Source organism: Salvelinus namaycush, chromosome 16 (genome assembly GCF_016432855.1).
Source record: "Salvelinus namaycush isolate Seneca chromosome 16, SaNama_1.0, whole genome shotgun sequence".
NCBI lineage: Eukaryota > Metazoa > Chordata > Actinopteri > Salmoniformes > Salmonidae > Salvelinus > Salvelinus namaycush.
In genome coordinates, this window is record NC_052322.1 from 46,173,113 (window position 1) to 46,199,930 (window position 26,818).

Below are 26,818 nucleotides of genomic sequence, written 5' to 3' on the forward strand. Positions count from 1 at the left end.
AAGGCACAAGTTATTGTTACAAGTAACTTTGTTAATGTGTCTTGTGCCAATTAAAGCTGCAATGTGTAACTTTTTTGGTGACCTGAGCAAATTCACATAGAAATGTTAGTTATAGAGCTGTCATTCTCAGAACAGATCAATGTGCCCTATTTCTATGCTTAATGTTCTTAAGTCTATTAGCCTAATTACCGTGATTAAACGGTCACGTGGAATTTGACTGGCGTCATGACTGCTGGTGTGGCGGTAATACCGTCACAGCCCGTGTCATACCCGTGGTCTGATATACCACGGCTGGCAGCAAATCAGCATTCAGAGCTCAAACCACCTAGTTTATAATGTAAATTCAATCACGATTATTCACCAATCGGTGGATATTGTGCTGAACTTGAAGAACTCGTAGCTGTCTCGCTGAGGTAAAATTACACTATATACACAAAGTATGTGGACACCCCTTCAAATTAGTGGATAATGTTATTTCAGCTACACCCGTTGTTGACAGCTGGATAAAAATCAAGCACACAGCCATGCAATCTCCAAAGACAAACAGTGGCCGTAAAATGGCTTTACTGAAGAGCTCAGTGAAGCGTTACCACTGCTCCCAGAGTCCAATGGCGGCGAGCTGTACACCACTCCAGCCGACGCTTGGCATAGAGCGTGATGGTCTTAGGCTTGTGTGCGGCTGCTCGGCCGCGGAAACCCATTTCATGAGGCTCCCAACAAACAGTTATTGCGCTGACGTTGCTTCCAGAGGCAGTTTGGAAATCCCTAGTCTGTTGCAACAGAGGACAGACGATTATTTACACTCTCCAGCTGTCCCGTTTTGTGATCGTGAGGTCTACAATGTAAGTCGTTGTTGCTCCCGAGACCTTTCTGCTTCACAACAGCACTTAGAGCTGCCCAGGTCAACTAACTGACATTTTACTGACCGACCTGTAAAGCTGTCATCCTATGACAGCGCCATGTTAAGTCACGAGCTCTTCAGTATAGCTTTCGTAAAATTTAACTCAGCAAGTCAGTGAAGAACGAGTTCTTATTTACAATGACTGCCTTGTTCAGGGGGCAGAACAACATTTTTTTACCATGTCAGCTCGAGGATTCGATCTTGCAACCTTTCAGTTACTGGCCCAACGCTCTAACCACTAGGCTACTGCCAATGTTTGTCTATGGAGACTGCATGGCTGTGTGCTGGATTTTCTACACCTGTCAGCAACAGATGTGGCTGAAACAGAAGGGGTGTCCACACACAAAAGTAGCATATTCGACATCCTAAACCTCAGCCGTTAATACATTAAAATGTTTTTACAAAGACAACATTGGGTCAGGTTTTTATTTCAGCATAACGGCAATGCAAACCAACCATGAGTTGACAGGGCCTGGGTAACACAGCAGCAGTAACAGACACATGAAGAGATCAAGGTCAGATACCAACAGGTCAGGAGAACAGTATATTACATAGCAGTTTAAAATTCAGCTCTTTTGTAAGTGAGTCATTACAACTCTGGTCCGTCAAATGTGAATTCCCTGCATCAGTTAGACACCATGCTGGCTCAATGAGAAACCAAGATGGCGGTGTGCCTGTAACAGTGCTATGGAGAAACAGGGAGGTTAGAACACATGGAACAGCTAGAACACATGGAACAGCTAGAACACATGGAACAGCTAGAACACATGGAACAGCTAGAACACATGGAACAGTTAGAACACATGGAACAGTTAGAACACATGGAACGGAAAGAGAAAGATACTGGAATGAAGAGCGATACAGAAACATGGGTATTAAGGAATCTGACAAATACACAATTCATATTCAATAGAAATGGTGAGAAGGAGAAGGTCGGGTGGAGAAAGGTTCAGAACAAAGGTCCACGTCGTTTCACCCCTCAGACTGCAGAGAGGGAGGGGGGTGACAGGTCAGAGAGGGGGGGGTGACAGGTCAGAGAGGAGAGAAGAGTTGTGTATATCCCAAATGTCACCCTATATAGTACACTACTTTAGACCAGGGCCCATAAGCTGCTTCAGTTAGCGAAGGTCTGGCGCACGGCGTTGGCGATGTGTTTGGCGCTGATGCCGTACAGGTCCAGGAGCTCCTGAGGTTTTCCACTCCGGGGTATACGGTTCACCGCCAAGCGCGTCACCATGATACCAGGCTCCTCCCCCACCGCAGACAGCACCGCCTCCCCCAGACCACCTGGTGACAGAGGAAGAGGGGGGTTAGAAACACAGAGCCACGATGAAGCACAAAACAATTAACAGACATGTCCTCACCCTCTCTGTAGTGGTCCTCGACGGTGATGATTCTCCCTCCGGTGGCGCGGGCGCTCGATAAGATGGTGGCGGCATCCAGGGGCTTGATGGTGAACGGGTCAATCACACGGATGTTCACTCCTACACACACGACATGCACTAATGAGCCGTAATTCTTCCTCATCAAATAGTATTCGTTATTGTTTTACTACAGTGATTTAGTGAACTGCTGCACATTCAGAAAGAGCTGTTCCACCAGAAACTAGTTAGTGGAAGAAAAACTCAATCTGAATTTGGATTGGATAAAAAAAAAAATTAAGAAACTGCATGGAGACAAAATAAATCAGAATTGATACAATTACTTTGACTTAAATCATTATACAACATCAAGCTGTTGTCATTCAGGTGTTGGACATTTAAGAAAAACAAAATGTCAGTTAAGGTTGGAATCCAGGCCACAGTTTGTGGTGTATTTCTCTGCCAGGCCACCAGGAGGCGCTCTTACCCTCGCTGGCCAGCAGGTCAGCAGCAGTCAAGGCTTCATGCAGAGTCACTCCAGCTCCAATCACAGTCACCTTGTCGCTGTCGGACTGACGCACCACCTTGGCCACGCCCACCTCAAACTTCTCCTTGGGGTCGTAGATCACCTTTAGTTCTGGTCTGGTGATGCGGAGGAAACAGATACCCTGGAACACATACAAGGCTTAGTTCATACCACCCCGCCTCCCCCCCTTGGGTTCCCTCGCACCGCCCGTCTCCCCCCCTCGGGTTCCCTCGCACCACCCCGTCTCCCCCCCTCGGGTTCCCTCGCACCACCCCGTCTCCCCCCCTCGGGTTCACCCGCACCGCCCGCCTCCCCCCCTCGGGTTCACCCGCACCGCCCGCCTCCCCCCCCCTCGGGTTCACCCGCACCGCCCGCCTCCCCCCCCCTCGGGTTCACCCGCACCGCCCGCCTCCCCCCCCCTCGGGTTCACCCGCACCGCCCGCCTCCCCCCCCCTCGGGTTCACCCGCACCGCCCGCCTCCCCCCCCCTCGGGTTCACCCGCACCGCCCGCCTCCCCCCCTCGGGTTCACCCGCACCGCCCGCCTCCCCCCCTCGGGTTCACCCGCACCGCCCGCCTCCCCCCTCGGGGAAAACTAGGTTCTGACCTTGGTGTTAGCAGCCAGCTCCACAGACCTCTCGGTGGAGACGCCGTCACTTGGGTAGAACAGCGTGCATGTTGGGATAGCGCGAAACATGGCGATGTCTTCCAATGCCATCTGGGAGGGGCCATCCTCACCTGAGGACAGGAAGTAACGTAACAGGCATCAGTAAACATGAATATCAACTAGAATCACTTGCAGATGATCTGATATACTACCAATACTGAAAAATCAATAACACCTTTGTGTAAAATATTCAGAATACTCAAAAATGTGGGAAAAATGATGTCAATAACAAGTCCCTCTACAGCAATCCTTTAAGGGGACCACAAAACAGTTAGTGATTAATTAGTGACTAATAAATTCATTCCATTACTTAATATGAAAGCAGATTTAACTTCCCATAAAAATCTTACAGGTAGAATAACCCTCTAAAATAGCATGGCTCCTAAAGTTTTAGTATTTATTTTCAGTAATACAATTTACCCACCAAAGATATTACTTCAAAAGTATATTAGTTTATAACAGACTATAGAGGCAAATAAAACTCGGAATAAAAAGTCCGGCTTGACAATTGAATTTCAAAGGGCTCACCATTTCGGTGGCAAAAGGGGAGGGAAGGCCCCCGTCCGATCGTAGCGAATTCACCACAAAATGAGGATTTCCTCGTTACAACAGGGTAGGGAACTGACCACCACCCCCTTCTCTATTAATTAATAATTTCCTCATGAAATAGTGGAGAGCACATGCCCCGTACCCCCACTTTAGTGGAGACCTCATGCCCCGTACCCCCACTTTAGTGGAGAGACCTCATGCCCCGTACCCCCACTTTAGTGGAGACCTCATGCCCCGTACCCCCACTTTAGTGGAGAGACCTCATGCCCCGTACCCCCACTTTAGTGGAGAGACCTCATGCCCCGTACCCCCACTTTAGTGGAGAGACCTCATGCCCCGTACCCCCACTTTAGTGGAGAGACCTCATGCCCCGTACCCCCACTTTAGTGGAGAGACCTCATGCCCCGTACCCCCACTTTAGTGGAGAGACCTCATGCCCCGTACCCCCACTTTAGTGGAGAGACCTCATGCCCCGTACCCCCACTTTAGTGGAGAGACCACATGCCCCGTACCCCCACTTTAGCGGAGAGACCACATGCCCCGTACCCCCACTTTAGTGGAGAGACCACATGCCCCGTACCCCCACTTTAGTGGAGACCTCATGCCCCGTACCCCCACTTTAGTGGAGCGACCACATGGCCCGTACCCCCACTTTAGTGGAGCGACCACATGGCCCGTACCCCCACTTTAGTGGAGCGACCACATGTCCCGTACCCCCACTTTAGTGGAGCGACCACATGTCCCGTACCCCCACTTTAGTGGAGCGACCTCATGCCCCGTACCCCCACTTTAGTGGAGCGACCTCATGCCCCGTACCCCCACTTTAGTGGAGCGACCTCATGCCCCGTACCCCCACTTTAGTGGAGCGACCTCATGCCCCGTACCCCCACTTTAGTGGAGCGACCTCATGCCCCGTACCCCCACTTTAGTGGAGCGACCTCATGCCCCGTACCCCCACTTTAGTGGAGCGACCTCATGCCCCGTACCCCCACTTTAGTGGAGCGACCTCATGCCCCGTACCCCCACTTTAGCAGAGAGACCACATGCCCCGTACCCCCACTTTAGCAGAGAGACCACATGCCCCGTACCCCCACTTTAGCAGAGAGACCACATGCCCCGTACCCCCACTTTCAGAATAGCTACCTCTTGATAAGTCCGATCCACATTACACCGTACAATTACGGCTTCATTTATACAAATGTAATTTTTCATGATCAAATGTCCACGAGAGCCGTTGCCTGAGAATTATTCTCTACCATCAGCCGGCGCCAACGTCGTTTCAGAGAATTTGGCAGTATGCCCAAGGGACAGGGAATTGGAGTGCGATTGGTTATTGAAAGAAGGAGTTTGATTGGTGGAGGGAAGGGGGGGAAAAAAAATCGGTGATTAGACAGTACTGACCAATAGAGACTCCACAGTGTGATCCCGCCAGGTTGATGTTAGACTCTGAGACGGCAGCCATTCTGATATGGTCGTAAGCCCGGGACAGGAAGGCAGCGAAGGTGCTGGCGAACGCCACCGTGCGGTCCCGTGTGGCACAGCCGATCGCCACGCTCACCTACACAGAAAATATAATTTTTTAAAAAGGTGGACAATTTAAACATTTTTTGCATTGTAATTCCAGAAAAGGTCATTTCTGTAACTAATAGTGGAAGGATAAAAGTTTAACAGTATTACTTGGACAGATTACCAGGATGAGTACTGCGCTGACCAGCTGGCAGGTGTCTGGACATGTTCGACCTCTCCCTGACTCAGTCTACAATACCGACATGTTTCAAGCAGACCGCCATTAGACCCTGCGCCCAAGAACGCCAACGTAACAATCTGAATGACTATCGCGCCGTAGCACTCGCATCTGTAACCTTGAAAGGCTGGTCATGGCTCACGTCAACCCCCATCACACCAGACCCACTCCAATTCTCCCCAACAGAAGACACAATCTTCCCCCTCGGGAGGCCGTAAATATTTGTCATGGGCCCTCAGATCCTCGATAAGTTCTACAGCTGCATCACTGCTTGGCCAAGGTCCCTGCCATTCAGGACCTCTATACCAGGCTGTGTTAAAGGAAGCCCCCCCCCCCCCCCAAAAAATCTATATTTTATTAAATTTAAGCAGGCAAGTCAGTTAAGAACAAATTCTTAATTACAATGACAGCCTACCCCGAACGACACTGGGGCAATTGTGAGCCGTCCTATGGGACTCCGGTTCACGGCTGGTTGTGATACAGCCTGGAACCGAACCAGGGTCTGTAGTGACACCTCTAGCAGAGATGCTGCCCCACTCGGGAGGTTATTTCCTACTCCCTGTGCATAGCCGTGTTATTTCCTACTCCCTGTGCATAGCCGTGTTATTTCCTACTCCCTGTGCATAGCCGTGTTATTTCCTACTCCCTGTGCATAGCCGTGTTATTTCCTACTCCCTGTGCATAGCCGGGTTTATTTCCTACTCCCTGTGCATAGCCGTGTTATTTCCTACTCCCTGTGCATAGCCGTGTTATTTCCTACTCCCTGTGCATAGCCGTGTTATTTCCTACTCCCTGTGCATAGCCGTGTTATTTCCTACTCCCTGTGCATAGCCGTGTTATTTCCTACTCCCTGTGCATAGCCGTGTTATTTCCTACTCCCTGTGCATAGCCGTGTTATTTCCTACTCCCTGTGCATAGCCGTGTTATTTCCTACTCCCTGTGCATAGCCGTGTTATTTCCTACTCCCTGTGCATAGCCGTGTTATTTCCTACTCCCTGTGCATAGCCGTGTTATTTCCTACTCCCTGTGCATAGCCGTGTTATTTCCTACTCCCTGTGCATAGCCGTGTTATTTCCTACTCCCTGTGCATAGCCGTGTTATTTCCTACTCCCTGTGCATAGCCGTGTTATTTCCTACTCCCTGTGCATAGCCGTGTTATTTCCTACTCCCTGTGCATAGCCGTGTTATTTCCTACTCCCTGTGCATAGCCGTGTTATTTCCTACTCCCTGTGCATAGCCGTGTTATTTCCTACTCCCTGTGCATAGCCGTGTTATTTCCTACTCCCTGTGCATAGCCGTGTTATTTCCTACTCCCTGTGCATAGCCGTGTTATTTCCTACTCCCTGTGCATAGCCGTGTTATTTCCTACTCCCTGTGCATAGCCGTGTTATTTCCTACTCCCTGTGCATAGCCGTGTTATTTCCTACTCCCTGTGCATAGCCGTGTTATTTCCTACTCCCTGTGCATAGCCGTGTTATTTCCTACTCCCTGTGCATAGCCGTGTTATTTCCTACTCCCTGTGCATAGCCGTGTTATTTCCTACTCCCTGTGCATAGCCGTGTTATTTCCTACTCCCTGTGCATAGCCGTGTTATTTCCTACTCCCTGTGCATAGCCGTGTTATTTCCTACTCCCTGTGCATAGCCGTGTTATTTCCTACTCCCTGTGCATAGCCGTGTTATTTCCTACTCCCTGTGCATAGCCGTGTTATTTCCTACTCCCTGTGCATAGCCGTGTTATTTCCTACTCCCTGTGCATAGCCGTGTTATTTCCTACTCCCTGTGCATAGCCGTGTTATTTCCTACTCCCTGTGCATAGCCGTGTTATTTCCTACTCCCTGTGCATAGCCGTGTTATTTCCTACTCCCTGTGCATAGCCGTGTTATTTCCTACTCCCTGTGCATAGCCGTGTTATTTCCTACTCCCTGTGCATAGCCGTGTTATTTCCTACTCCCTGTGCATAGCCGTGTTATTTCCTACTCCCTGTGCATAGCCGTGTTATTTCCTACTCCCTGTGCATAGCCGTGTTATTTCCTACTCCCTGTGCATAGCCGTGTTATTTCCTACTCCCTGTGCATAGCCGTGTTATTTCCTACTCCCTGTGCATAGCCGTGTTATTTCCTACTCCCTGTGCATAGCCGTGTTATTTCCTACTCCCTGTGCATAGCCGTGTTATTTCCTACTCCCTGTGCATAGCCGTGTTATTTCCTACTCCCTGTGCATAGCCGTGTTATTTCCTACTCCCTGTGCATAGCCGTGTTATTTCCTACTCCCTGTGCATAGCCGTGTTATTTCCTACTCCCTGTGCATAGCCGTGTTATTTCCTACTCCCTGTGCATAGCCGTGTTATTTCCTACTCCCTGTGCATAGCCGTGTTATTTCCTACTCCCTGTGCATAGCCGTGTTATTTCCTACTCCCTGTGCATAGCCGTGTTATTTCCTACTCCCTGTGCATAGCCGTGTTATTTCCTACTCCCTGTGCATAGCCGTGTTATTTCCTACTCCCTGTGCATAGCCGTGTTATTTCCTACTCCCTGTGCATAGCCGTGTTATTTCCTACTCCCTGTGCATAGCCGTGTTATTTCCTACTCCCTGTGCATAGCCGTGTTATTTCCTACTCCCTGTGCATAGCCGTGTTATTTCCTACTCCCTGTGCATAGCCGTGTTATTTCCTACTCCCTGTGCATAGCCGTGTTATTTCCTACTCCCTGTGCATAGCCGTGTTATTTCCTACTCCCTGTGCATAGCCGTGTTATTTCCTACTCCCTGTGCATAGCCGTGTTATTTCCTACTCCCTGTGCATAGCCGTGTTATTTCCTACTCCCTGTGCATAGCCGTGTTATTCCTACTCCCTGTGCATAGCCGTGTTATTTCCTACTCCCTGTGCATAGCCGTGTTATTTCCTACTCCCTGTGCATAGCCGTGTTATTTCCTACTCCCTGTGCATAGCCGTGTTATTTCCTACTCCCTGTGCATAGCCGTGTTATTTCCTACTCCCTGTGCATAGCCGTGTTATTTCCTACTCCCTGTGCATAGCCGTGTTATTTCCTACTCCCTGTGCATAGCCGTGTTATTTCCTACTCCCTGTGCATAGCCGTGTTATTTCCTACTCCCTGTGCATAGCCGTGTTATTTCCTACTCCCTGTGCATAGCCGTGTTATTCCTACTCCCTGTGCATAGCCGTGTTATTTCCTACTCCCTGTGCATAGCCGTGTTATTTCCTACTCCCTGTGCATAGCCGTGTTATTTCCTACTCCCTGTGCATAGCCGTGTTATTTCCTACTCCCTGTGCATAGCCGTGTTATTTCCTACTCCCTGTGCATAGCCGTGTTATTTCCTACTCCCTGTGCATAGCCGTGTTATTTCCTACTCCCTGTGCATAGCCGTGTTATTTCCTACTCCCTGTGCATAGCCGTGTTATTTCCTACTCCCTGTGCATAGCCGTGTTATTTCCTACTCCCTGTACATAGCCGTGTTATTTCCTACTCCCTGTATATAGCCGTGTTATTTCCTACTCCCTGTATATAGCCGTGTTATTTCCTACTCCCTGTATATAGCCGTGTTATTATCTACTTCCTGTATATAGCCGTGTTATTATCTACTCCCTGTATATAGCCGTGTTATGTTCTACTCCCTGTACATAGCCGTGTTATTTCCTACTCCCTGTACATAGCCGTGTTATTTCCTACTCCCTGTATATAGCCGTGTTATGTTCTACTCCCTGTACATAGCCGTGTTATTTCCTACTCCCTGTACATAGCCGTGTTATTTCCTACTCCCTGTATAGAGCCGTGTTATTTCCTACTCCCTGTATAGAGCCGTGTTATTTCCTACTCCCTGTACAGAGCCGTGTTATTTCCTACTCCCTGTACAGAGCCGTGTTATTTCCTACTCCCTGTACATAGCCGTGTTATTTCCTACTCCCTGTACATAGCCGTGTTATTTCCTACTCCCTGTACATAGCCGTGTTATTTCCTACTCCCTGTACATAGCCGTGTTATTTCCTACTCCCTGTGTATAGCCGTGTTATTTCCTACTCCCTGTGTATAGCCGTGTTATTTCCTACTCCCTGTGTATAGCCGTGTTATTTCCTACTCCCTGTGTATAGCCGTGTTATTTCCTACTCCCTGTGTATAGCCGTGTTATTTCCTACTCCCTGTGTATAGCCGTGTTATTATCTACTCCCTGTGTATAGCCGTGTTATTTCCTACTCCCTGTGTATAGCCGTGTTATTTCCTACTCCCTGTATATAGCCGTGTTATTTCCTACTCCCTGTGTATAGCCGTGTTATTTCCTACTCCCTGTACATAGCCGTGTTATTTCCTACTCCCTGTACATAGCCGTGTTATTTCCTACTCCCTGTATATAGCCGTGTTATTTCCTACTCCCTGTACATAGCCGTGTTATTATCTACTCCCTGTACATAGCCGTGTTATTTCCTACTCCCTGTACATAGCCGTGTTATTTCCTACTCCCTGTGCATAGCCGTGTTATTTCCTACTCCCTGTACATAGCCGTGTTATTTCCTACTCCCTGTATATAGCCGTGTTATTTCCTACTCCCTGTACATAGCCGTGTTATTATCTACTCCCTGTATATAGCCATGTTATTATCTACTTCCTGTATATAGCCATGTTATTTTGTACTTGCTGTATATAGCCATGTTATTTTGTAATTCCTGTATATAGCCATGTTATTTTGTACTTCCTGTATATAGCCGTGTTATTATCTACTTCCTGTATATAGCCGTGTTATTATCTACTTCCTGTATATAGCCGTGTTATTATCTACTTCCTGTATATAGCCGTGTTATTGTCTACTTCCTGTATATAGCCGTGTTATTATCTACTCCCTGTATATAGCCGTGTTATTATCTACTTCCTGTATATAGCCGTGTTATTATCTACTCCCTGTACATAGCCGTGTTATTTCCTACTCCCTGTACATAGCCGTGTTATTTCCTACTCCCTGTATATAGCCGTGTTATTATCTACTTCCTGTATATAGCCGTGTTATTTCCTACTCCCTGTGTATAGCCATGTTATTATCTACTTCCTGTATATAGCCGTGTTATTATCTACTTCCTGTATATAGCCGTGTTATTATCTACTTCCTGTAATATTATATATAAATAATGGGCCCTTTCCCAACAACACAGAGTTAGTCTACGAAGAACGTGCCAAATTAAACGTGATTATTCTGACAGCAGTACCAATATGTGGGTACTTTTGAGAAGGCCTTCGGGGTATGCAAGCCCAGGTTAGTCAGAGCCTCTACTCACACCCCCCCATCATATTCTGATCAGTGACGAAACGCTCTACGAAGCGTTCAGGGTAGACCACATTATCGTCCACCCTCTCCATGTTCTCTCTCACCCCCCAGTCTCGTCCCTCCCCTCCATCTCACCATGTTCTGTTCAGCGATGAAGCACTCGACGAAGCGTTCAGGGAAGGCCTTGTGGAACATCTCAGAGAAGGTAGAGTTCTTCATGTCAGCATCCAGAGCGACCACCCTCTGACTGGACTGACCCAGTTTAGCCAGGGCCACGCCATACGCCTTACGAGTAGCCACCTAGGAGGAGAGAGAGGAGAGGAAGGAAGACAGGAAGTGTTACCCAGGAGCCTACAGATAAAGTTGAACATGTGGGCATAAGTCAGAGGGGGGCGTGTCCCTGATATTGTAGGCAGGCGATAGGTCTGCGGTGCCTGTGATTTGTCTCCAGTCTTCTAGTAAGAAGGGCTAGGCAGGGTGAAAGGTGAGAGGTCAGTGGTGTGTGTGTGTGTGTACCTTGTCTCCGATCTTGTAACTGGGAGGGCTAGGCAGGGTGAAAGGTGAAAGGTCAGTGGTGTGTGTGTACCTTGTCTCCGATCTTGTAACTGGGAGGGCTAGGCAGGGTGATAGGTGAAAGGTCAGCAGGGGCGGTATCTTCGTTAGGTAGCTCTGGGCAGATGGTCTTGTTGGGGTTCTGAATCTGAGCCTGTAAGTTTTTAATGGCCTCCTCGGCCCGGTCCTTAGGCATGGGCTTCCCGTGCCAATTATCCGTGTTCTCTATGCCTGGAGGAGGGAGATGGGTCAGCAGGTCATTTACCGCATCAGGGAAACGTATATCTAACTAGACTATCTAGAGATTCTGTTATATTATCTAACTCACTACATTATCTAGAGATCATGAGATTGTTACAACCAGAGCCATCAGTCTTTAAAAACAACCGGTGGAATTGCAGTACTGGGTGTATTCATTAGTGCACAAAGTTGCAAAACATTCTTCAAATGAAAACATGCATTTCTTATTGGACAAGTTCAGGTTAGTCCCTTCTGGGTTTTGGCCCGTTTACTTCTGTTTAGTTCCTGGTTAATACACCCCTCCCATCTCCTACCTTTGAGTCCTCTCCCCTTGAAGGTCTTGGCGACGATCATGGTGGGTTTCCCCTTCACCTGCTGGGCCTGCCACAGAGCTTTACACAGCTCCTCAACATCATGACCATCCACTACATACGTGTTCCACCTAGATATGGAGAAAGACCAGGTTACACACAAACAGGGTGACCCTGGTAGAGAAGAGAGGGAAGAGTGAAGGACAAGAGAGAGAGGGGGGGTACTGACCCGAACACAGGGCAGTATGGAAGACTGACAGTATGAGAGGAGAGGAGCGAAGGACGAGAGAGAGGGGGGGTACTGACCCGAACACAGGGCAGTATGGAAGACTGACAGTATGAGAGGAGAGGAGCGAAGGACGAGAGAGAGAGGGGGTACTGACCCGAACACAGGGCAGTATGGAAGACTGACAGTATGAGAGGAGAGGAGCGAAGGACGAGAGAGAGAGGGGGGGGTACTGACCCGAACACAGGGCAGTATGGAAGACTGACAGTATGAGAGGAGAGGAGTGAAGGACGAGAGAGAGGGGGGGTACTGACCCGAACACAGGGCAGTATGGAAGACTGACAGTATGAGAGGAGTGAAGGACGAGAGAGAGAGGGGGTACTGACCCGAACACAGGGCAGTATGGAAGACTGACAGTATGAGAGGAGAGGAGCGAAGGACGAGAGAGAGGGGGGGGTACTGACCCGAACACAGGGCAGTATGGAAGACTGACAGTATGAGAGGAGAGGAGCGAAGGACGAGAGAGAGGGGGGGTACTGACCCGAACACAGGGCAGTATGGAAGACTGACAGTATGAGAGGAGTGAAGGACAAGAGAGGGGGGGTACTGACCCGAACACAGGGCAGTATGGAAGACTGACAGTATGAGAGGAGAGGAGCGAAGGACGAGAGAGAGAGGGGGTACTGACCCGAACACAGGGCAGTATGGAAGACTGACAGTATGAGAGGAGAGGAGCGAAGGACGAGAGAGAGGGGGGGTACTGACCCGAACACAGGGCAGTATGGAAGACTGACAGTATGAGAGGAGAGGAGCGAAGGACGAGAGAGAGAGGGGGTACTGACCCGAACACAGGGCAGTATGGAAGACTGACAGTATGAGAGGAGAGGAGCGAAGGACGAGAGAGAGGGGGGGTACTGACCCGAACACAGGGCAGTATGGAAGACTGACAGTATGAGAGGAGAGGAGCGAAGGACGAGAGAGAGAGGGGGGGTACTGACCCGAACACAGGGCAGTATGGAAGACTGACAGTATGAGAGGAGAGGAGCGAAGGACGAGAGAGAGAGGGGGGGTACTGACCCGAACACAGGGCAGTATGGAAGACTGACAGTATGAGAGGAGAGGAGCGAAGGACGAGAGAGAGAGGGGGTACTGACCCGAACACAGGGCAGTATGGAAGACTGACAGTATGAGAAGAGCGAAGGACGAGAGAGAGAGAGAGGGGGGGTACTGACCCGAAGGCTTCGCAGCGTTTACGGTACACGTCCATGTCGTGTTTGAGAGGAGCAGCTTCACTCTGTCCCAGGCGGTTAGCGTCGATAATAGCCACCAGGTTATCCAGGTTGTAGTGGGAACCAAACGCCATGGCCTCCCAGACAGCCCCCTCCGAACACTCCCCATCACCCAGCATGCAGTACACACGGTAACTAGGGACACATTACAATAGTTAGATTTTAGACAATGTAACTTTGGGTGCTCTAACCAAATTCAGACAGCTCTATAACACATTTCCATCTCATTCAACACAAGATGTTACAGGCAGAGAGAGAGACCGTACTGAGAGAGTAAACTTTCATCTGTGTTAAAGAAACCAACAAGTGCTCCAAGGCCTTCCAGTACATATTGCTGAACACAAGGCAGTTTGAACCTGTCAACACCTGTCCGAGTGACCTTTGACCTTCCTAGAACATCACTGCCGGGTGAGAGGTGCTTTGTGGGATAGCGTCACGACGTCGGAGGATGTGTGTGTCTGTACCTGGACTTGTCGAAGTGTTTCCCGGTGTAAGCCATCCCGCAGGCAGCCCCGAGCCCCTGTCCCAGAGACCCCGTTGCCACGTCAACAAACTCCAGTTTCTGTAGAACAGTTGGAGGTCAGTCAAACCTGAGCTGGGTCACGTTCATTAGGGCATGCAACTGAAAACGTTTCAAAACGATGTTCCTTAGTGACACGTCCAGGTAGTTCCTCCCCCGTTTGTCAGTTTTCTGTTTTGAGCCTCATGAACAACTCTTCAGTAGGGGTTAAAGGTTACGTACAGTTGTAGGGGTCAGGGGTTACTTACAGGTGTGGGGTGACCCTCCAGGTCAGAGTCTATCTTCCTCAGGTTAATCAGGTCAGCCTCCTTCACAAAGCCCGCCTCCGCCCAGGCAGCGTACAGGATTGGTGCAGCATGACCCTGGAGGAAAACAGCCAATCAGAGAACAGTACAAGACTCAGAGGGTGCTTGGGAAATGTAGTGCAATTGAAAGAACAGATAGGTGTACAGTGTGTACAGCGAGCATGTGTGTAGAACGTACGGCTGCCCGAACATTTTTCCAAATATAAAAAATAAAGAGTTACGCCTTCCCTAAAAACAGCAGAATGTGAAATTGTTTATTAAACTCAGACAGGATCTGTCATATTTCAATAGAGATGTATAAAGCCAGGCACATTTAACACACTATTGATTATAGACCTAATTAAGTTGTGATATCCTCTCAATGTTCTTAAGACAACTAAGGCACGGGCTGTTCTCGTCTCCTAACGCCGTCGCTGCCCTCCGCCGCACCGTTCTCAACACCAATACGTTGGTTAACTTCGCTATTATGCACATCGCAACGTGGCCAGGGAAACCGGCACCAATTCAGCAGCATACAGACGGGGTCAGAACCTAGTGGAGCGTGTGAACGCTGCCTCACCTTGGACAGTACGAAGCGGTCGTTACACTGGTTGCGTGGGTCGGTGGCTTTGTAACGCATCGTGTGGAAGAACAGCACGGACATCAGCTCTGCGGCACTGCAACATGTGGTGGGATGACTGCAAACAGGGTGAGAGCAAGAGAGGATGAGGAGAGGGGAAGAGCGAGAGAGAAGGGACAGGGGGGAGAGAGGGACGAGTCCGGCAGAGAGAGAGAGAAGGGACAGGGGGGAGGGAGGGACGAGTGCGGCAGAGCGAGAGAGAGAAGGGACAGTGGGGGAGAGAGGGACGAGCCCGGCAGAGAGAGAGAGAGAAGGGACAGTGGGGGAGAGAGGGACGAGCCCGGCAGAGAGAGAGAGAGAAGGGACAGGGGGGGAGAGAGGGACGAGCCCGGCAGAGAGAGAGAGAGAAGGGACAGGGGGGGAGAGAGGGACGAGCCCGGCAGAGAGAGAGAGAGAAGGGACAGGGGGGGAGAGAGGGACGAGCCCGGCAGAGAGAGAGAGAGAAGGGACAGGGGGAGAGATAGACATTGAGAGCAGGTTGTCAGTAACAGTTGACTTCAAGCAGCTGTTAAATTGGGAACCCACTCACATGCATGTTACCCAGTCACACCGCATTCTGACGATCAGTATTAAAATGTTCACAGTAAAAACAAAACCATTAAGACACCGAGTTCATAAAGGAAACCATTCAATTGAAAATTCATTCATCTATGGATTTCAAAGTGACGGGGAATAACATCTGACATCTCCTTCGCATTGAGGTGATCAGGCTTGTTGATTGTGGACTGATGTCCCACTCCTCTTCAACGGCTGTGCAAAGTTGCTGGATATTGGCGGGAACTGGAACATCCCGTCGTACACTTCAATCCAGAGCATCCCAAACATGCTCAACGGGTGACATGTCTGGTGAGTATGTAGGCCGCCATGGAAGAACTGGGACATTTTCAGCATCCAGGAAATGTGTCCAGATCATTGCGACATGGAGCCGTGCATTATGCTGAAACGTGATGGCGGCGGACGAATGGCACAATGTACCTCAGGATCTCGTCACGGTATCTCTATCCATTCAAATGACCATCGATGAAATGAAATTGTGTTTGTAGCTTATACCTGCCCATACCCCCAACCTTCACAACGTTGACGTCAGCAAACTGCTCGCCCACACGACAACATACACACCGTCTGCCCGGTGCAGTTGAAACCGGATTCATCTGTGAAGAGCACACTACTCTCCAGTGGCCATCGAAGGTGAGCATTTTCCCTCAGGTCAAGTGCAGTCAGGTCAAGACCCCGGTGAGGACGACGAGCACGCAGATGACAGTTCGTGCAGTAATTCTTCAGCTGAGCAAACCCAGTTTTATCAGCTCTCCGTGTGACTGGTCTCAGACGATCACGCAGGGTGAAGAAGCCGGATGTGGAGGACCTGGGCAGGTTACATGTCTGCGGTTGTGATGCCAATGGATTTACTTTCAAATTCTCTAAAACGAGGCTGTGGCGGCTTATGGTAGAGAAAATAACATTTAATTAAATGCAACAGCTCTGGTGAACATTCCTGCAGTCAGCATTCCAATTGCACACTCCCTCAATTTTTTTAACTGCACTTTTTATGAGTGGCTTTCCATGCTCCCCAGCACAAGGTGCACCTGCGTAATGATCATGCCGTTTAATCAGCTTATTGATATGCCACACCTGTCAGGTGAATGGATTATCTTGGCTAATGAGAAATGCCCACTAACAGGGATGTATACTAATTTGCGCCAAAAAAATAAATAAAAATTGTATATGAAATTTCTGGTATCTTTTTATTTCAGCTCATGAAATATGGGGCCAACGTGTTTATGTTCAGTATGGTTTCCCCCCGCACAACCCAACTCTGTTTCTCTTTGACAGCTTTACAAGCTATAGAGTTGCAATAGTTTTTCCACTGGAAGTTTCCTGTACAATGTGGGCGATGTTGAACTACTTGGCAGGGTAACCGTACGAAGAGTCTGGACGGCATTGAAGCTATATTTTTTTTTACGTCTTGCATTCGATGGCCATCAAGCTGTCTATATCTATATCTATATATCTATAATCTATATAATCAAGGACCAACACAATTCCAGGTACAGTAAGCTGCAGTCAGCTGACTGCCAGCAATGCTTTGCTAATCTCAAATTGATAAAACTAGAAATGATAATAATTTAAAAAAACATTTTTTTTTTAAACTAGAAATGATAAGAAATGATAGCCTAAATAATCCTGCAGATTTTCCAAACATCTGGTTGTATAGATGGGACACATCCTCATTCAAAAGACCCTCTGGACCAAATGAAGACTACACTGTTAGAAACAGGTAACTACTGAATACTGTAGCCTACACCAAACCACTTTCAGAAACAGTCGATAAACTCACTGATATTCCTTCTGTCAGATGATCCGTGCCCCCTAGGGGTTTCAGCTTTAATAAAATAACAGTGTAAGCGAGGCCTGTTAAAGCGATTGGAATCATGAGACTTCACTTAAGCATCTACTGGCTATTCATTTCTGCCAGGCTCCCTCAGTCTTCTGCAGCGGTGGATGTATTTGTAGGGAAATGTGAACACGGTTCCCTCTCCTCCGTATCCATTATTTCTCCTGTTGTTGACACAAGGACCTTTTAGAACGTTTGCGTGCAAGTTGCTGTTGAATCAACCAATCAGAGTGTCGCTTAGACTAATTACATAAAAAGGAGAAGCAGCTGTTCTTGAACCAAGAAATCCTGGACTCCCTTATCTGGTCAAGAGAAGCCAGATATGTTCAGAGAATCCTGAAATTGGTTTAACCATCTGGAATGTCCACCCCCGAGGACCTGGTGTCCATGGGCGAGCTCAGAAGGTAAAACCGATGAACAGGTTGAGCCAATTAGTCGTTTCATGTAAGGAACCGTGTTCTACTTCAAAAACACACAATCCACTGTCCGCTGTTGTAGTAGTGCCGTTGCCAGTCCGTTGTCCGTTTTGTCTTACATAGTTTTTTTTATACCAGCCCCGTCCCCACAGGAGACATCGTCTGATGCCAAGAGATCACTGTAAATAAGGGTCGTAATTGACTAGCCTTGTTAAATAAAATAGGACTCTGGTCAAAAGTGCACTAGATAGGGAATAGGGTGTCATTTGGAACAAACAGGTAGTAGTCATCTTATGCAACAACAATAAAACTCTTAGAAAAACGGCATGTCATCATTAAAACTCCAACCGCATGCTGCTCAACCAATTACCTCCAAGCAGATCTTCCAGTGACTGAAACCTGCTGAAATTGACAAGTTTAGACAAAGTTCCCCTTTATTATCACCCCTTCAAAAAAAAAAAAAAATATTTTGAGCGTTTAGGTAGGTGTCCAAAGCGGTTTTGATTTTCAGCGCACAAAATCCAAGCGCTTATAGAACGTATCCCGTTTCCAGCCACCGTGATCCTACAGTATGAGAATGGGTTAGTCTAGTAGGTTACGGAAATACTCCTGCTCGTTCTGATAGAGTGGTTGATCTGGTTTATTTCAGACTACCAGGGAAGGTTATGAGTTTCCCTGTGAGCAACTGACTGAAAAGCAATAGGTCTCCATGCTTCAAACTGGTTCCCTTTCCTGGACAGTGTATTAGTCTTGGGCGATATACTGGGTTATTTAAACATTTGTTTTAGTGAACCTTTATTTAACTAAGAATACCGACGGTATGATTTAATAACGTATTTTGTATTATTATATATAAATCATTTGTGGGTGCTATGCAACTGCTTGTAGTTAACTCTCTAAGATGTGTCAAATAAATGATATCCAGCTGTGGACTCCAGCTAAGCATTTGGTTTGTTACCTTGCTAGTAGCTAAGTGGCTAAATCAAGCCTCTCCTGTATCAAGAGGCACGTTGTCTCGTTTTTTAAAAGAAAGAGCAGCCCTTGTGTACACAGCGGGAACTCACGACAGGTAGGAGGAAGTTCTACAAGGAAATAGTCCGTCTTATAAACGGAGGAGCCGAGTACGCCTTCTTTATGGTTCCTCTGTTAGCCCGTGGGTGATTTGGCTGTCACAACTTGAACCAAAAAATAAATAGTGCCCAAAAGTTGTGCACTAGCCTACTTAGGGAATAGGGTGCAGTTTGGGACGCATTCCAACCCAATGAGTACAGTGACCCTTTCTTCTCCACTTTCCAGAAGGTCATGTTGAGAAATAACTGTTTCTATGGTGTGGCAATAAAGCTTAGAAAGAAAAGATGAAAGGGTATTTCGATGTGGCTGAAATATGGCCACGTTTTGCAATAACACAATAGTTCTGCAACGAGAGGCGCCCTCCGCCCACGTCCAGGTCAATGTCCCCATTGTACTGCGGGTTAAAGCAGCAGCGCCAGTCCATGACTAAGCACATTTAACGTTTGAAGCGAGTTTGTGCGAGTCAAAGGGCATTTCTAAAGCCACACACACCCTGGTCCTTCAACATGTTCAGATCACCTCCTAGTAACGTCTGTCTGCAGATTTAAACCAAAGACTGAACGCAAGTGACTTGTGTTAGCGTTGCTATAAAACAAATGTAACCCTAGCCGTAACTTAAATTCAAACCATTACAAATATTCAACACGGGTATGATGCCAGTTATAAGTACTCTAGATTATAGTTTATCAAAATGAGTGCATCCACATTTACGGTCATTCAAACGATGTCCGTTGTATTTCTACTCTGACGCAGATTTCTAGCTAACAATGTTAGCTACTTTAGCTACCTAGGTAACGTAGTACACCCCACGTCAAAATAAAACACCTAACTTCTAAAAACCAAAACCTGAAGGGAACCGGTCTATTTATCGAGCTAAAACCAACGACAACCGCCTGCGTTAAAATAATCCGCACATGTCGCACGCCCACGCAGTTTTGAAGTAACGTCACATGTTCGGTTCAACTACGTACGTCAACGTTACAGCATGACGCGGTTCAATGTTATCTAAACTAGTTAAACTAGTTACATTACTCAACATTCAAAACCTTAGTTCTGATCACGTTTTTAAAAAACGTACCCAGAGTTGGAGGCGCATGTTGCCTTGACCGAGTTGATCCGTAACTTGTTAGCGATGTCCTTCAGGCCCTGCAGCGTCTTCTCGTCCGGTTTATGGTAGCTAGCCATGGCGGAGATATGCTAAAGTAGTGGACGCCGGCTGGTAAATAAGTAGCACGGGTATTTGAAGAGCTGCACAGCTTCTCCCCAGGTGTCGGTTGACGTTAAATGGATTAACTAGTGAATCCACCGTGCGAGCTACCAGAGGACTGAATGAACGGTGTAAACGAAGAGAGGAACCGGAAGAGACGCGTCCTTATGTGCACGCTCCGCGGACACGCCCAATGGAGTCACTCATTGGAGGAAAACAGGTCGCGCAACTTGTGGAGGCATTCGTTTTGCCAGAGAGAGAGACCATGCCAGACACGAGGCCAGACACAGGTTGCAACCTGAGAGACACGAGGCCAGACACCGGTTGCAACCTGAGAGACACTAGGCCAGACACTACACCAGAGACTAGGCCAGAGACAGGTTGCAACCTGAGAGACACTAGGCCAGAGACTAGGCCAGCACTCAGGGATTCAAGTGTCAAGTTTTAATGTCAAGTGCACAAGAACAGTGAAATGCCTTTCTTGCAAACTCTAAACCAGCGTTTCCCAAACTCGGTCCTCGGGAGGGGTGCACGTTTTGGTTTTTGCCCTATAACATGCTGACCAGACCGGACACGCAAAATAAATTTAGAAATCCATGTTATTCAATTATTGCACCCACACTGCTTGCACGCGCCAACGAGCGTCTGCGACACCAAGGGCTAAAATAGTCGTTCCTATTTCTGACACAGATCGCGCTGCAAGTCCTGCCTCTCCCATCTCCTCATTGGTTTATAGAAGCAGGTACCCACATGCCATCTCCTCATTGGTTATACCCACGTGGGTGATAGAAAGACGAACTGTTTTGCCGGTTGTCGTGGTAATACTATGAAAGTTTAGATGCGATCACCATATAATTTAAACGATGAAAAGGCCTGGAAGGAGGAGAGATGACTAGAAACGATTCGGTTGGCCGTTTTATGTGTGGATTAATTGTCGGAGTAGAGGACCTTGTGCATTTCAGGTAAAATAACAACTCAATGTTTATATCCCAGGACAAATTATCTAGCAACAGCAAGCTAGCTAAATAGGACAAATTAACGTTAGCTAGCAAGTGCAAGCTAATTAGCTAAATTGCCATACATGTTTAATGCTTTTCGACCTGTCCCCAAATTAATGTCATTGGTTCAGAGTTTGTTTTGATATTTTAACCTGCGTGTCGTGATCGCGTTTGGTGTGGAGGGGGGGGAAAATACATTTATGCACGATAGCGCACACGGGCAGCCGGTTTGGGTTCCGTGTCAACACTACACAGCTCATTCAAATAATCAAAGCTTGATGATTAGTTTATTATTTGAATCAGCTGTGTAGTGTTAGGTCAAAAATTAAAACGTGCACCACTTGAATCCCGAGGACCGAGTTTGGGCAACCCTGCTCTTATCCCAACAATGCAGTAATCCCCTTCCTCTAGCGACACAACTGACGCGTGCGTGTGTGCGCAACTATGGGGCAAAACATACTGGCTAGTTTGATTATTGTTGACAACAGGTAAACTATATTTTGTCTCCAATGTTCATTAAAAACAGAAATACATTTGCACAAATCAAATCGTATTTGTCACATGAACCCAATACAACAGGTGTAGTAGACCTCACAGTGAAATGCTGAATACAACAGGTGTAGTAGACCTTACAGTGAAATGCTGAATACAACAGGTGTAGTAGACCTTACAGTGAAATGCTGAATACAACAGGTGTAGTAGACCTTACAGTGAAATGCTGAATACAACAGGTGTAGTAGACCTCACAGTGAAATGCTGAATACAACAGGTGTAGTAGACCTGACAGTGAAATGCTGAATACAACAGGTGTAGTAGACCTTACAGTGAAATGCTGAATACAACAGGTGTAGTAGACCTCATAGTGAAATGCTGAATACAACAGGTGTAGTAGACCTCACAGTGAAATGCTGAATACAACAGGTGTAGTAGACCTTACAGTGAAATGTTTACAAGCCCTTTTAACCAACAATGCAGTTAAGAAAAATACCAAAAAATTAAAGTCACAAATAATTAAAGTGCAGCGGTAAAATAACAATAGTGAGGCCATGGGTGCATATTCAATGTAAACTTCTCATTAGCCAATCTGACCACAATGAATCAAAACAAACTGTACATGAATGTTATTTGGCCTCATTATGAGACTGTAGAACGATACAGCACCTTCATCAACACAACTTTGGTTCAACATATTTGGTGTGTGTTAGAGCAGGAGGCTTCCCACTCGTCAACAGAACCTTATGCTCTTGGAATTGTGACCCTCTTTCCTTCGTTGAGAGATCCTTTAACTGCCAAAAGGTGTTGGTAGAGTGTGACCCTCTTTCCTTCGTTGAGAGATCCTTTAACCGCCAAAAGGTGTTGGTAGAGTGTGACCCTCTTTCCTTCGTTGAGAGATCCTTTAACCGCCAAAAGGTGTTGGTAGAGTGTGACCCTCTTTCCTTCGTTGAGAGATCCTTTAACCGCCAAAAGGTGTTGGTAGAGTGTGACCCTCTTTCCTTCGTTGAGAGATCCTTTAACCGCCAAAAGGTGTTGGTAGAGTGTGACCCTCTTTCCTTCGTTGAGAGATCCTTTAACCGCCAAAAGGTGTTGGTAGAGTGTTCTTGTTTTAGTGTTTTGACACTTGCTCTGTGGACTGAAAGGGGCATCAAAACAGTCATAGAATCAAGTCTACAAATAACAACCATTTCACTACCATGTTGGGTCACCTTTTCCCAATAACACATTCAGGGCTCTGCCTCATCTGTTTAGCATGTTATTTTGGCATTAATACTTATCACATATCTGTTTGCAAACAATGTACAAATATATATCATTTAGTTAAAGCAGCATACAAACATGGTCTCTTTTTTTTTTGCTTTCTTGAGGAAGGCAGCTCCAAAATGCAGGTGTTACAGCCTGGCTCAGTGCTTTCTGTGGTGGTGGGGAAGGCAGCTCCAAAATGCAGGTGTTACAGCCTGGCTCAGTGCTTTCTGTGGTGGTGGGGAAGGCAGCTCCAAAATGCAGGTGTTACAGCCTGGCTCAGTGCTTTCTGTGGTGGTGGGGCAGCCAGCAGAAAATACAGAGCGTAAGGGGTTGGTAATGTTCTCTAGTTGCTCCATGATTGGCTCAGTGTTCTGTCACTCATGGGGACACTACGTCACCGCAAAATCTACAGGTAGAGCTAAAACAATTCAAGCCCCTTGGGTGCTGCCATAGATTTACATTAGAAGTGACTTTTTGTTGTCTTGAAAGCACCATAAATCCAGAGAATGTCAGACTTTGATGAAAGTTTTATGACAAAATAAATTTGCCCACAAGAAAGACCGTCCTGTTCAAGTGATCACAGCACAACAAGGTGAGTCCAATAATGTATTGTTTGCTGCCGCATAAATTATGTAATATGCCAGGGAGATGTGTATACTGTAGTGATATGTCGAGATCGGTGTGGAAGAACTTGACTGGCCTGCACAGACCCCTGGCGTCAACCCCATCGAACACCTTTGGGATGAATTGGAACGCCGACTGCGAGCCAGGCCTAATCCCCCAACATCAGTGCTCGACCTCACTAATGCTCTTGTGGCTGAATGGAAGCAAGTCCCCGCAGCAATGCGCCAACATCTAGTGGAAATGTTGGAACATTAGATGTTATAGCAGCAAAGGGGGGACCAACTCCATATTAATGACCATGGAACGAGGCGCCCAGACACTTTTAACCATGTAGTGTCCAGTGACTTTATTTTTTGTTGTAGAAAGTTTGGATAGAAATCGGTCTGCCTGCTACGCTTCATTTCTATCTCGATTAAAAACAGCTGGACATAATGTCAAGCGTAGGTTTGGATAAAAAAGAGGAAGGTAGACGTGTTTACATTACCCGTTTAGGCGTATTGTGTCTTAATAAATTAGTAACAGCCTGTACACCCTCCCACTTATCTGTTTCACGTCTCAGTTAGCCTGCAAAAGGCCCACATGGATAGAAGGGCAGGAATTGACTAACATTGGCCTAATATTAGTGAGGCTTGCGAAGCAAAAGGTGCCCCCTTTTAAATCTCCAACGTTCTTCATCTTATGATTTGTAATACTACTCCTCTTAACACCGTTTAGACACACGGTGCAAACTTTAAAACAACCGGTCTGGATTGAGTTACTTTCAACTTAAATTAGAAATGATCATATTCCCAATCAATCATATTCTATTTACAGTTTAGGGACACACACACACACATGTAAGCCACACAATAGTGTTGGGGAAGACAGACGTTTTTACAATTAAAAGGTAACCTGCACACAGCCGTGTAAATTTGTGGACTCTCCCTCATGGATTATTTAGCTTTTATCTATCTCTAACCGACTGTATATGACTGAATTTAACAAGGGTTTGGTGATATTCTTGTGGTGAAACAAGGTGAAATATGGATAATACTGAATGGCCTATTTTTCAAAACACTACATTAGCGTCTTATTTTTCTTCAGGTAGCCGGACCATCAGGTAGCCGGATCATCAGGTAGCCGGACCATCAGGTAGCCTGATAACAGATCAGAACACACATCATTGATTTGATTTTGTAATTACAATATTGTCCCATACTGGGAACAGGTTTATTTATGCCGCTCTCCCTCGGTGTAGACTGCCGGTCAGGCTTTACCAGGTCAAGGACTAAACGGGATTCTCAGTAAGTACTGTACTAACCTGTAAAACATTTTAAACTTCTTTTAAAGGAGTTAAAGCAAGCCCCACAACTTTACTTCATGTAAAGTTACCATCTAGTTCTCATGTACCAACATATTGTCCGTGCCACCAGCTATGGTGAAACTTGGTGAAACTTGGTGCAACTTGGTGCAACTTGGTGAAACTTGGTGAAACTTGCAGTCCTGTAGATCTTCAATAATTGGATGGTGAACCTTGCATCCAGCCAATTCTTGAAAGTCAGGACAAGAACACTGGAAAGATACATTATTTTTATAGTTAAAAAATAGATTTAGCAGGCATTTATAATTAACTGTGGAGTGGAGCTTTATAGTGAGACTACGTGTTGACATCAAGCGCCCTGCATACCTTCCTTTAATCAGAATACACCGTTTCCGTCATCCTTTAATCAGAATACACCGTTTCCGTCATCCTTTTCGGAATACACCGTTTCCGTCATCCTTTATTCGGAATACACCGTTTCCGTCATCCTTTAATCAGAATACACCGTTTCCATCATCCTTTATTCAGAATACACCGTTTCCGTCATCCTTTATTCAGAATACACCGTTTCCGTCATCCTTTATTCGGAATACACCGCTTCCGTCATCCTTTATTCGGAATACACCGTTTCCGTCATCCTTTATTCGGAATACACCGTTTACATCATCCTTTATTCGGAATACACCGTTTCCGTCATCCTTTAATCAGAATACACCGTTTCCATCATCCTTTATTCAGAATACACCGTTTCCGTCATCCTTTATTCAGAATACACCGTTTCCGTCATCCTTTATTCGGAATACACCGTTTCCGTCATCCTTTATTCGGAATACACCGTTTACATCATCCTTTATTCAGAATACACCGTTTCCGTCATCCTTTATTCGGAATACACCGTTTCCGTCATCCTTTATTCGGAATACACCGTTTCCGTCATCCTTTATTCGGAATACACCGTTTCCGTCATCCTTTATTCGGAATACACCGTTTCCGTCATCCTTTAATCAGAATACACCGTTTCCATCATCCTTTATTCAGAATACACCGTTTCCGTCATCCTTTATTCAGAATACACCGTTTCCGTCATCCTTTATTCGGAATACACCGCTTCCGTCATCCTTTATTCGGAATACACCGTTTCCGTCATCCTTTATTCGGAATACACCATTTCAGTCATCCTTTATTCGGAATACACCGTTTCCGTCATCCTTTATTCGAAATACACCGCTTCCGTCATCCTTTATTCGGAATACACCGCTTCCGTCATCCTTTATTCGGAATACACCGTTTCCGTCATCCTTTATTCGGAATACATCGTTTCCGTCATCCTTTATTCGGAATACACCGTTTCCGTCATCCTTTATTCGGAATACACCGTTTCCGTCATCCTTTATTCGGAATACACCGTTTCCGTCATCCTTTATTCGGAATACACCGTTTCCGTCATCCTTTATTCGGAATACACCGTTTCCGTCATCCTTTATTCGGAATACACCGTTTCCGTCATCCTTTATTCGGAATACACCGTTTCCGTCATCCTTTATTCGGAATACACCGTTTCCTTTATTCGGAATACACCGTTTCCTTTATTCGGAATACACCGTTTCCATCATCCTTTATTCAGAATACACCGTTTCCGTCATCATTTATTCGGAATACACCGTTTCCTTTATTCGGAATACACCGTTTCCATCATCCTTTATTCGGAATACACCGTTTCCATCATCCTTTATTCGGAATACACCGTTTCCGTCATCCTTGATTCAGAATACACCGTTTCCGTCATCCTTGATTCAGAATACACCGTTTCCGTCATCCTTGATTCAGAATACACCGTTTCCTTTATTCGGAATACACCGTTTCCTTTATTCGGAATACACCGTTTCCATCATCCTTTATTCAGAATACACCGTTTCCGTCATCCTTTATTCAAAATACACCGTTTCCGTCATCCTTTATTCAGAATACACCGTTTCCGTCATCCTTTATTCGG

General features: G+C 46.7%; 1 protein-coding gene across 1 annotated transcript; it reads right to left on the bottom strand.

The window, feature by feature from the left end:
* Positions 1-1,313: 1,313 nt before the first annotated feature.
* Positions 1,314-20,315, bottom strand: LOC120061506 (transketolase-like). The gene is made up of 13 exons (XM_039011387.1): positions 20,035-20,315; positions 15,018-15,135; positions 14,402-14,515; positions 14,098-14,195; positions 13,577-13,768; positions 12,122-12,249; positions 11,602-11,798; positions 11,151-11,315; positions 5,404-5,560; positions 3,394-3,524; positions 2,750-2,930; positions 2,266-2,385; positions 1,314-2,188 (listed from the first exon to the last, which is right to left on the bottom strand). Exons 1-13 carry the CDS (start codon positions 20,139-20,141, stop codon positions 2,016-2,018), a joined length of 1,881 nt encoding a protein of 626 aa, XP_038867315.1. The 5' UTR covers positions 20,142-20,315; the 3' UTR covers positions 1,314-2,015.
* Positions 20,316-26,818: the final 6,503 nt, after the last annotated feature.